The following is a 12,598-nucleotide window of genomic DNA, read 5'->3' as shown; positions in this document are numbered from 1 at the left end:
TTTGTATTTGTTCTTGTTGGACAAAATAAAGTTGACAAAATTGAGTAACTGAGTAAAAGTTAACTAAAGTAGAATGATGAGATTTTACAAAATAAACAGATGGAAAAGTATAAATATATGTGATATTATTTTTAATAAAAAGCATATTAAACCCACAGTTATATTACTCTGCTTTTAAGGCCAGAGACTTCTCAGACACCCCGAACATGCTACTCAATCTTGAGGGTGAGAAAATGTTTGATAGGGTTGCATGGCAGGATTTTCCGCATTAAAAATACCGTATTTATCGGCGCATACCACGCACCGGGGTATAACACGCACCCCCGCCCGGACCGGAAGCGAGGGAGACGTGGCTGCAAATTTTTAATCGGCGTATAACACGCAGGGAGGGTTTCTCTTCTTATTTTAGTTATCAAAAGTGCGTGTTATACGCCGATAAATACGGTATGTCCCGCTCCAATCCATCCTCAACACTGCAAATTTCACTAGACACACCCATGATGATTACTGCCAGCCTGTTGAATATAAACGTTAATTGATTGCAAAGTGATGTAGGCTGAAAGGTCTCAAAAAGCAGCACATGATGACGCAATCTAAAGACCTTTTAAGTACGGATGAGGAACAAAGTAATTGACATCTATAAGTCTGGAAAGGGTTACATTGCCACTTCCAAAGCTCTGGAAATCCAGCTAGCCGCGGTGAGAGCCATTATCAACATATGGAGATAACTTGGAAAAGTGGTAAACCTTCCCAGAAGTGGCCAGCCTACCAAAATGCCACCAAGAGCACATCAATGACTCATCCAGGAGGTCACAAAAGAGCCCAAACGAACACCCAAAGAGCTACAAGCATCACTTGACTAAGTTAAGGCCACTGTTCATGATTACCCAATAACAAAAAGATGCAAAAACTATGGCAAACCACTCTGACCATGTGCTGTTGGCTTATGTGGCAGGACAATGATCCGAAGCACACAAGTAAGTCCATATGGAAACAAAACAAAGGTTTTGAAGTGGCCTAGTTTAAGTCCTGACTTGAATCCAATTGAGATGCTTTGACATGACCTTTAAAAGGCAGTTCATGCTTGAAAACCCTCCAATGTGGCTGAATGAAATTCATTTTCCCAAGAAGAGGGGACCAAAGTTCCTCCACAATGATGTAATAGATTCATTAGCATTTATCACAAACATGTTATTGCAGTTGTTGCTGTCAAGGGTGGCAAAACCAGTTATTAAGTTTAGGGGCAATTACTTTTTCACATGGGTGTTTTGATGAACTTTTCCTTCAATAAATGAAATGAACATTTAAAAGCTGCTTATTGTTTTTTTCTCATGCCACTCTGCCCCACAGATATGCCTTATAACCCCCTATTTGCCACTCTGCCTCCCTGATATGCCTTATACCCCCTATTTACCAACCTGCCCCCCTGATATGCCTTATGCCACGCCACCGACTTACCAGTGCATCCCTAGACTTGTCCCCCATGCTCCAGACTCCCAGGTGTCAAGTGGGGGAGCCGGTGGATGTCTGCGCAATGCATCAGGAGTTAAAGGTCCATAAGAGTCACTCTATCGGTCGCCGGCAGGGGCCTTCTCTAGCATCAACCAGAGGAGGCCCCTGCACGGACCTTTAACTCCTCGCGCAAACCTACGGATTTCCGCTTCCCCTGTGGTGCTGCGTAGATAAGGTAGGCTAGATGGGGAATGGAACAGGGAGATTAGTAGATTAACAAAGACAAAGATTCTTCATGTTGTGTGTCTTCGTCGTCGTGTACGTTTTGCCCGCGCCATGTTCATTTCTTCGGTATTCGGGCTAAACAACGAAAATGCACCCTTTAATGTTCGCCTGAATACAAATGCACAACCCTACCCCAAATAGAATAGGCCCTGTCCCCTGCTCACAATTGGGCTAGATGGGGCCTGAACACCACAAAGAAGATGAAATAGATAGGAACATTGACATACCTGCTGGCTGCTGCCTCATGGCCACATAGAAGCGCTCCTCTGCTCTCATGGTTCTATGTGGGCTGTAGGCCTGCCTTCAACACCAATAGCAGGGTGTAAACAGATGACAGAGGGAGACTTCCTAAAAATCCTAAGGGAAATTACCAAAAAAGGTGTATTTTTTTTATTTCGGTATTCGTTTTTTTTTTTTTTGCATAATAACACTGATAATTATTAATTTGTGTGTGTGTTTCTATGGTTTAAAAAAAAAACACTTGAAGAAAATGATGTTTAATTTGGTTGAATATATCCAACACAGAAAACCTTGATGAAATCAACATATGGTAAAAAAAAAAAAGAAAAATAATATGATATTTAGGGTACAGGGAGAGAACGAAGAGAGGACAGAGAAGAAAGAGAATTAAATTTATTAACAAGTAGACAATGAGCAGTTGTTAAATATGAAAGACAAACATTGGAGTGGTGTGCGACAGACACCAAATCACAACAGACAAAAAAAATAATGACTGTTTCACACTTTTGCTTGAAATTTAGAGATTTGAGATTTTAAAATGGCTCCCAAAATCGTTTTACGGAGGCTCCCTAGGAACCTTCCGTGAAGAAGAACAAAACAAACTTTTATGCGCTTTAATTTACATTGGTACATTTTTGCCACTCCCTCAAACTCTCTCAGCCCATCCGCCTAAACTTCTCAAACATCGCTCAGTTCGGCTTCGGAACGCCGCCTTGTTTCCCGATTGGCTAGCTACAACAATGACGTTTGCGCCTGTAGTGAATTGCGCATGCGCCTTAGCCAGGGACTCTTACGAATTACGTCAAATGGGTATTTCCGCACTACTGTAAGGGACGATCTACCAATGTTCGTAAATCGACGGGTGCAGGGAAGGAAAAAAGTGGCTGCGGTCTGCAGAAGAGAGCGCAAAACGTTCGTTTACGACGAGATCTGTCATTTGACGTTGAACTATATCGGGTTTCTGGCGGATTCGTGAATTCGTGTGCCCAGGGAAGACCTAGGCGTAGACATGGACGGTAAGATTTGTTTTCAGGAAGTCGGCTTTCAGGGACTGGTTCTACCTCTTGGATGGATGTGGCCTGGTGGGAGTTGTCAGATCCAAACTTTTAACCATATGAAGTGTGTTATGGTCAACAACATATTATGACAGAATGTATGTGTATGTATGTATGTATGTATGTATGTATGTATGTATGTATGTATGTATGTATGTATGTATGTATGTATGTATGTATGTATGTATGTATTTTAGTGTGCGTGCGATAAAAGAGGCTGAGTTTTTCCAACTAAAGATGTGAAGCAGAATAATCTACAGAACAGAAGTGAAAGAAAAATAGGTGTGAAAACGCAATAAAATTAAGTGTGCCAAAGAATGATTGGCATGTGGTGGCAGCAGGAGATAAAGTGCCCAGAGAACATCAAATATCTGCAGATTGTAAGCTTGCGAGCAGGGCTCTCTCCACCTAATGTATCAGTTTGTCTTAGTCTGTCAATTCTCATCTTGTCATACCCATTGAATTTATGTATTGTATTAAGCGCTGCCTACATTGTTGGCGCTATATAAATAAAAGATAATAATAAAAGTACCGTAAAAACTGTTATTGGGGCCAAAATGACCGATAGCATGAAATAGCAACTCTTTTTTTAAATACGAAATAATAATAAAAAAAACAAGTTATATAGAAGACCTAACGCTTTCAAATGACTGCATCAAGTATTATTATTATTTACTGTTTTATATAGCGCCGTCATATTCCGCAGCGCTGTACAACGGGTACAGGTGCTGCACTTCTATGAATCCTCCCTGAGTTCACCGTTTCTTGTGTAGAACGGATCACGGCCGGGCTAAGATTATCTAGAAAGGGCCGCTGCCGAGCCATATGACGACGCTGCCTGACGGATCTGTAAAGTAACGCATTGTGAGCGCAGCGCTGCTCGTTAGTGGAAAGGGGTCCGTGACGTATAAACTATTTTCCTCCATGAAATACAAAATATATACATAACTTGCTTTTTTTGCTTTTCTAATTTTTAGTCTGTTGAATGGACCCGCCATACACTAAAGTGGACAGCAAGGTCCTTGTCAGATTAGGCAATCCATGCCATGTCTGAATTACACAAAATATTTTTACTGTAAAACTACATTTTTACCCTATAAAGCAACGGCTAGCAGTGTGTTATAAACTAGTATTTTTCTGTTGCATTTTGCAAATAAATCTTAAGATACGGCTTCTGCGTGGTATGCTCCGTCTGCAGAGCCAGGTTCTTTTGGTTGGTTGAACACCGGCGTTTATTCCATTATTTAAAGGTCAACGCTCTCAGTAACAACATATTGCACAGGAATAATCATGCGGAGGCTGACAAAAGCCTTGGTTTACGCATCGGGAGGATTTTTAATCCGTAAATACAGCTAAACTGACTTATATAATGTTTAATGTTGTAAAATGTAGAATTTTACTAAGTGGCCGGTCGGCTTTAAAATCTGTGTTTTGTTTCAATTGACTTTTCCTCTGATTTTATAGAAGTTGGTGAATGTTGTATTGTTGTTGAATTTGTGGTGAAGAGAAATCAAAAGCTAGGTTGCACGTTGTCTAATTGACCTACTGAGACATACATTTCACGTATGTCATAGGGGTTCTCCTAAAATAGCCCTGCAAGAGAGTCACGTCATTACCCCGGAGCCCTCTCCTATATATTACATCATAGCAGTGTCACTCGCACCTGTCGCCATTTTTATGCCCATACGGGTGAAACCGAAAAGCCCTACGGGTCGTCATTCACATAGTGATGGCCGGTGAGGGTGATTGAGCGAGGCGTTCTGTGTGTTCAGAGCATTTATAAGAGTAGATGTCAGAGATGGGCAGGCTTACCTGTGAAGAACAGGATTCAGAGGCCCCGCTGAAATACATTCAACACGAAAATACAGCATTTTCAAAACGGAATACGCTTATTTAAGAAGAATTCAATATTGGCATATAATACTTTATTAAAAAAAATACTAAAAATGGGGAAGAAGGGTGAGCCTCAAAATTATGTGAATAGAATGCTAAGGCGACTGCCTTCAGTGACACAGTATTCTTATTTAAACCTCATTACATCAACCGCATCATTCTAGTCCAATACTTAGATCAGTAAACGTGTCCAACACTTCCCATAGCGTCCTGCATGGGCTGATTTTCTACTGAACAATCGGTAAAGGATGGCCAATGTAGATGGAGTCTCTCTTCTCTCCATTGGCAGGTGTCAGAGCTGGAAAATACAATATTGATTTATTATTATTTATTGTTGTATATAGCGCCGTGATATTCCACAGCGCAGGACATAACAAGTAGTATATAACATAACAAGTTGACTTACAGAAACATGGGGAGGAGGGCCCTGCTCAAATAATCTCACATATGCGTAAAAACAACACAAGTGATGGTTTTCAGTTATGGATTTGTGTTTTTTTAAGATCATAACCAGATTATGGCTTGTGTAGTATTTTTTTTATTTATTTGTCTGATTATGGGTTTCTAAGCATAGAAATATTTATTCCACAGTGTATCGTTAAGGCCGTCCATGAGCTTATCCGTAGATGTTGATGGTCTTATCTGACAACATGTCGAAGAACATTTGCAACTTCACTTATCTTATACTTATGGAGAGGGCAAAGTGCATTTAATTACGCATTGCTAGAATGAGATAAACTAGCGTGAAACATAGCTTAAAATGATATGAAAGCAGCATGACTGCTATTAATACAATGTTTCATTGTGATTAAGTGTAAATGAGAATTTGCTATCATACGTATATTTAAAAAAATGACTCAATTATTGTCAGTTTCACTTTGGGAACCGGATTTATCAAAATGGATTTCCTAAGTTATTGGTAACATAAGTACCCCTCTAGGGAAATAAGTTCATTTTGGATGGTACATTTTAATAAATACTATTAAGATCTCATGAGAGTGCCGAGGGGGTTTGGTTCATCTGGTATCAAAATGGGCTTGTCAGGGGAGCTCATATTTACTAAAGCCCATTAAGTATCTTATAGGAGCAGATGGGACCATAATGACAAATACGGTGTGAAAAGAGCAATACGATTGACCGGCTGGAACTTGTCAAGACCTTATCCATTATGGCTTGGCTCGATGTATTTATTTTGTTATATGTGGTTTGTTACTTTTGTAATGTGAGCAACCATCTATGATGGAATTCCAATGAGGCTTGGTGTTACTGTTAAAGGGTGAGTAGTCCTATAAAGTGTTAATTTGGGCTGTGTATCTTATTTATACCATGACCTTACACAGTCTCAAAACATTATGAGTTGTGTATGAAGAATGTATTTTGTGAAATATCTGGTTTGATGACAGTAGATATAACGGCTCCTACCATACAAGACCTAGAAGGCTGTAGTAGTAGGCGTACACAGTGACTACTTATCAAGGGGAACATATGGATATAAGCGACCTTAACAAAAGCGTAAGCAATATGTCGCTGACTGGACTGTTCCTGTGGTTGATATCACATTAAGATGGCAACTCGAATCTTTTATGCATCACTCCCGACAATCTCTCCGTTCACCTATCACCATTTCTGTAGCCCAGCGTGTCTGTTCTTGGGTCATACTCACACGCTGTCCATACCCACCAAAGAACCGTTCTGCCTCGCTAAAAGTAAATGCTTAATGGTTGCTGAGGTTTGGCAAATTGGCAGTAACCATGGCTCCTAAAAATGGAGAGCTGGGACCTTTTCTGCAATACAGTTAAAAGATTATTGAATGCCAGGGAGCCACTTAAACCTCCGGAGCATAGCTTGACGCTAAGCAGAAAAGAAGTATAACCTGTTGAAAAATGGTTGTCATGCAGGTCCACCCATTTAATTACTTAAAAGGGTTTATCTATGAGTAATTCTTAGTACTTTCACTACCGGAGCAGACATTTGTTTTGTTTCTCTAAGCAAATCTCTTATGTGGCTCAACATGGTTTACTTTGAACATAACCGGACTTGTATATTGAGTTGTGAAATTACAAAAAAACCTCAAAATAATTACATTTTAGACAAGGTTCATATTTTCTTCACCCCATGTGTGTTTTTACAATGCGCAAAAAGGAAAAAAATAACTGTGTGTGTGTATATATGTGTGTGATAATAAATATATAAATTACCTGTGCCATTATTTGGATGCTACACATTTGCAATATTAAACCTTTTATTTTTTATTAAAAATAATTTTTTTTTTTTTTTAGACATACTTAATGCCTTCCTGCACAAAGATTGGATGTCACCAAGTGAGCATTTTTTTTATTTTTATTTTTTTATTGTAATGTATTTTGTTAGCAGTTTTTATGTCATTAATGCCATCTATTCTTTCATTCATTTCATTCATTCTTTCATTCTATTTAATTCTTACATATTCTTGTTGTGCGCTCATGTGGATGATCCACCTCCTCTAAAGCTTTCTTCTTCCTTTCTCGCACACTTTGTTGGTTGCTGCTGACATCTGTTGGTGTCGTCTTCGTCTGTAATATGGCATCCTCTTCTCTCGCGCAGGTCAGGCCGTACCGCAGCCTGTCCCTTTCGTGGAGATCATCGAGCAGCCAAAGCAGCGCGGAATGCGATTCCGCTATAAGTGCGAGGGCCGTTCTGCCGGCAGCATTCCTGGTGAGCGAAGTACAGATACAACAAAAACGCATCCCACCATAAAGGTAAGCAGATTGCAAGCATATGAAATAATAATGGGCATAAGTCGCGTCGCAGGTATTTGCCTCGGCAACTGTGTCACTTCAGTACTTTGTATAAACTAAATATCACTAAAGCTGCGCATAAATGCTTTGCTGTGCATTTGGTGGAAACATTACCAAAATTAGTTTATTACATGATATTTTTACAGTATTAAAAATACGATGTTCATTTTCCGGCGTTTTGGAATAACCTTAAATGGATTCCCAAATTTCAGAAATGCGTTTGCTCAAAGGGCTGTTCCACCTTGACTGCTAGATTTAACGCACGACTAAATACTGTAAGAAACGTTGTTTGCAAGTACGCGGGTTTGCTCAGTGGTACCTTAGCTATTAGCTTCCAGGCTACGTGCTACCTCCAGTGTACTTGAGCTGCAACTAGGGGTCTTTTTCTTTTTTTTCTTAGAGGAAGTTGGGTTTATTTTGTTTTCACTTTTTGTTTAGGTGATTTGAAATGAATGTGACACTGCAAGTGTCACATTTGTTTTCTGAAAAAAATTTTATTAATATTTTTAATTATACTTTGTTTTCATGCGTCATTTGGTCAGACTTTTCGAAGTAGTTTATTACTACATTACTGCATTTTTTACACTTATACTTGCTCACTCTTCTTCCGTGCCAGGTGCACAATTACCAAGGCCCAGCTCGTATACGGATATCTCTGGTCACTAAAGACGCTCCCCATAAACCTCACCCTCATGAGCTGGTTGGAAAGGATTGCAAGGATGGTTATTATGAAGCTGACCTGTCCGCAGACCGTAATATACACAGGTAACATTTCCGCAGGTCAAAGTATCTGAACAATGCACCTCAAATTTGGAATATGACCTACAGAGAATGGCTTCATAAATATAGACTTTCCCATACAGAGGTCGCCAGCAGTTTACTCTCCGGTTGCTTTTGGCCTAAAATTCCTGACATTCCCAACCGACCTTTAGCCGGGTAACAGCCACTTCAGAGTCAAGAGAGTTTTGCCACATCATGTGAAGAGTTTAAGCGTCTATTAACCTGTTTATAGAAAAGTAAGGTTGATGTCTTTTGCTTTCTTTTAGTTTCCAGAACTTGGGAATCCAGTGTGTGAAGAAGAGAGAAGTTGAGGATGCAATCACACATCGTATCAGGACAAATAACAACCCCTTTAATAGTAATGTCGCTATGTTTTTTGTTTGTTTTTTTTTCTTCTGCGCTTTCACCTTTGTTTTTAATTCCTCCCTTTCGTTGCTCAATCTCTATCGCTCTCATTTAAAGATTTCCTTATGTATCCATGATTTTCCATGACGGCCTTCTATTATATTGTCTTTGCAGTCCCACAGGAAGATCTGAAGAGTGACTTTGACCTGAATACAGTGTGCCTGTGTTTCCAAGTGTTCATTCATGACCAAACTGGTGGTCACCTTGTTCCTTTGCAATTTGTGGTGTCACAACCCATTTATGACAACAGTAAGTTGGTTCAAATGGATAGCTAAGTTATAAGGGCACCTCAAAAAACAATGGGGGGGGTTTAATGTGGACGATGCCCAGACCTTTTTATTTTACATCTCTTATACGCCTCTAATAGTAAAGCAGTTAGTCTGTTTTAGCTGTTTGAATCCCCCAGAATCAATTACAAAAATATGACCAACAAGTCCTTGTTTTGTAGTAGTTTGCTTGATACTTTACAAAACATTTGCAGGATGTCTCCTACATTCATTCATTCATTCATGATAATCATGATTCCTACATGCTGCTATGTTTTGCAGAGGGGCAATGAGATTGTACATTATTATTATTATTATTATTTTGTTTTACAGTAAACCGCTTAATTTTTACAACTTGTGAAAAGTCTGGGTTATTTTCTAGTTTAGCGATGTAAACACTTTATTACTTGCTGTAGTTTCATACCACTGGCTGCAGTCTTTGTCAATTACCGTTAATTGCATTACTGGGCAAACAGTTCATGTTCCTTTTTTTTATTAATGAAGTTCTACGGTCTACTGCTTTTGTAGTCTTCAAAATAAGCATTTTATTTATTAATGAATCTGGTGGCAGTATGTTTTATACATTGTAAATAACATGTTGCATATGTTTTATATATTTTTCTAATTATACAAGGAGCTCCAAACACTGCAGAACTGAAAATCTGCCGAGTGAACAAGAATTCTGGAAGCTGTATGGGAGGGGATGAGATCTTTTTATTATGTGACAAAGTGCAAAAAGGTATAAGACATGTGAACTACTAGTAACACCGTTGCGTTCATCAGTGGACTATTTTTTTTCACACTGGAAAAGCCTTGAACATTCATTCATTCATTCATTCATGTACTTATTTTCTGGATTTCTAGGCACCTTATTCTGGGCAGATTAATTCATGTATATTTCTCGTTATTTCCCATGACCTCCGAGCAAAGTTAAATACGAATTCTACTGCCGAAGTAGAGATGTATCATGGTTCCTATATTCTACCTGCATTGTCTTTGCAACGTGATCGTCTTAAAATCTGTGATGTAGTATCAAGGTAGCTCATATACTACACAAAATAGAACACTAAAAGTTTTTATATGGTAATGAAAATGGAAACAAGTTATAAAGTCCCAAATCTGGGATTTTAAAGCATGGCTATAAATGTGTTAGTGGCGAGCCAACTTTTGTAGTCAACAGTGGTTCGCCTGAGTATTGTACGTAGTGTTTCCATGTGTACCTAACATTTATGGTTTTGCGTTGATCTGCTGCCTCAGTGATTAGCTGTTCTGTTTTCCCCTCCCTCCCCAGAAGACATCGAAGTAGTATTTGTACTGGGAAATTGGGAAGCACGTGGATCGTTTTCTCAAGCGGATGTTCACAGACAGGTGGCAATAGTATTTAAAACGCCTGCCTACCAAGACCAAGGGATCCGCCAACCTGTAAAGGTTCAGATGCATCTGAGGAGACCATCAGACAAAGAAGTCAGCGAACCAATGGAGTTTCAGTATTTGCCTCACGATGGTGTGTAAACATGGAGGTTGTTCTGGTTTTAAGGGTTTCATGAATGCGATTTTGTACATGTCTATGTATATAATTTGTGTGGGCACGCAAAAGTAAAAAAGGTGTATGGTGGTTTATTTACAAAATCCCCTCAGTAAAAAAGACATTAGTTTTACTTTTCATTTTTTACTTTCTATCTCCAGGTGACCTTCATCACATCGAAGAGAAGAGAAAAAGAACCTTGGAAGATTTCAAGCACATCGTTAAATCAAATCCATTTTCAGGTGAGATTTTCCCATCTTTGAGATTTGAGGTATCTGTGGACAGTTTGCGTCGCTTGCTTGTAGTTTTCCTCTGTTCTTCCAAACTTATATTATGCATACCATATTATAACTGTGTAAAGGACTTTGTTAACTTGATTTCCAATTTGTTTCTACAAAGCTGAAGCCCGGACCCAACGCAAAATTGCTGTGCCAAACCGTACTGTGGTACCCAAAACAGGTACGTGCCTTTTTCTTAAGTATTTATCCATGTATGTGAGGCCAGGCTTCCTATAGCGAGTTAGAAAATTCTCCACTTGCCTCATCCTACCTATTAATTGGTAGACCAGTTGTGTTCTAAAGAGCTTTGTTGGTCCTGTAGCATCTATAGTTAAATCATTGAGATTTCTTTAACTACATAGTATGTAGGGCTAGAGCACCCCATTTCCAGGAAAACTTTCCAGCGCTAGCCCTTCATGGAGCTAAGGGTGAAGTTGATTAATTGAAACGGGCTGGCGGGGGGGCAATGGCCTCCTGGGTCCTGTCCGAAATCCTCGAAACAGGGGATGTGGGATCTCTTTACTAGATATTAGGTGACCCCCCAAGAAAAAGAACTATTAAAAAAAAAAAAAAAAAAAAGCTCTGGACAAGGTAAGGCTGTGGAAGTGTAACGATATGTTTAATATGTAAAAGTGTGTGTATATTAGTAACTGGTGGGGGGGTGGTAGGCAATGGCCTGTGGGGCCACTCGACTTTACCTGCCTCCCTGGACCCTGTTTTTTTTCTTCATTAAGCCATGTAAAGTAAAAAAACATTACTGCTGCTGTAATATACATTTCCTACTGTTCCTTTTTAGAACCGCTTCTTCGTTCCATACAGCCAGTGTCTCACCCGGCAACTGCAATTCCGTATTCAGGGCCGATGGTGAAAGCTGGTCATGAAACATCAACTCTTCTATCGACTGTCAGCGTCAGTGATTTCAACAACCTTGGCTTTTCCCCACATCCTCATCCACCACCACCGCAGCCATTACAACAGTCCGAACTTGACCAATTAGAATCTATGTTCGCCTTCTCTTCCTTCACGGACGACGGAAATATGGATTTAGTTGGCATTCTGCAAAATGATCAGGAGAACCAGTGCACCAGCCTTAGCTCAATTGATAACAGTGAATTTGGTCAGCTCCTCACCGAATCACAGAATGCTGCAACAATGGCATCGGCTTTGCAAGAGGCTGGGCCTAGTCAGGGTACTCTTATGTCCTATCCAGAATCTATTACACGCCTCATGGCAAGCAGGCCCAGTGAGGAGAACGGAGAGAGATTTGATAGTAGCCTCATGAATGGACTGTATGAAATGCAACAAGGAGAGTCCTTGACCTCCATTCTTGACTATGATTTGGCCTCCATAATTGGTTCCATGAAATGAGTTATCCATGGTGGCAAATGCTGACTAAAGTCAAGGTATATAAATGTAATCCTGAACAGTGGCCTGGTCTGTTGAACTCTTCATGACAATTAAGCCTTCATCTCCATGATGAAATTTAAATAATTAAGGTCATCTGGGAACCTAAAAGCCTCCTAAAGTGTGTAGCAGGCTGCGCTGGCCACTACATTGTTTTGAGAAGACTTTAAAGGCTTCAGCAGGCTTCACGTGCGCCCAAAGAACGTGGTTTTAACTGACTGAAGCTGTTTGTTTGTGC

General features: G+C 39.8%; 1 protein-coding gene across 2 annotated transcripts; it reads left to right on the top strand.

Annotated features, from left to right (window-relative positions):
• Positions 1-2,788: 2,788 nt before the first annotated feature.
• Positions 2,789-12,507, top strand: RELA (RELA proto-oncogene, NF-kB subunit). 2 transcript variants are annotated; one of them, XM_053448384.1, is made up of 11 exons: positions 2,789-2,993; positions 7,205-7,246; positions 7,509-7,663; positions 8,319-8,467; positions 8,749-8,840; positions 9,002-9,136; positions 9,788-9,892; positions 10,448-10,657; positions 10,840-10,920; positions 11,078-11,137; positions 11,753-12,507. In XM_053448384.1, exons 1-11 carry the CDS (start codon positions 2,987-2,989, stop codon positions 12,322-12,324), a joined length of 1,608 nt encoding a protein of 535 aa, XP_053304359.1. In that variant the 5' UTR covers positions 2,789-2,986; the 3' UTR covers positions 12,325-12,507. The 2 variants fall into 2 exon arrangements, with proteins under 2 accessions (XP_053304359.1, XP_053304358.1); XM_053448383.1 differs by having other exon boundaries at positions 2,790-2,993; positions 10,445-10,657.
• Positions 12,508-12,598: the final 91 nt, after the last annotated feature.

This window comes from Spea bombifrons, chromosome 10 (genome assembly GCF_027358695.1).
Source record: "Spea bombifrons isolate aSpeBom1 chromosome 10, aSpeBom1.2.pri, whole genome shotgun sequence".
Classification (NCBI taxonomy): Eukaryota; Metazoa; Chordata; class Amphibia; order Anura; family Pelobatidae; genus Spea; species Spea bombifrons.
This window is presented reverse-complemented; position numbering and strand designations above follow the sequence as displayed.

Bases quoted from the DNA above. Each gene is read 5' to 3' on its own strand.
- RELA (XM_053448383.1), top strand. The intron at 9,137-9,787 runs GTAAGTTGGTTC...TAATTATACAAG, and splicing joins ACAACCCATTTATGACAACA to GAGCTCCAAACACTGCAGAA. The intron at 11,138-11,752 runs GTACGTGCCTTT...GTTCCTTTTTAG, and splicing joins TACTGTGGTACCCAAAACAG to AACCGCTTCTTCGTTCCATA.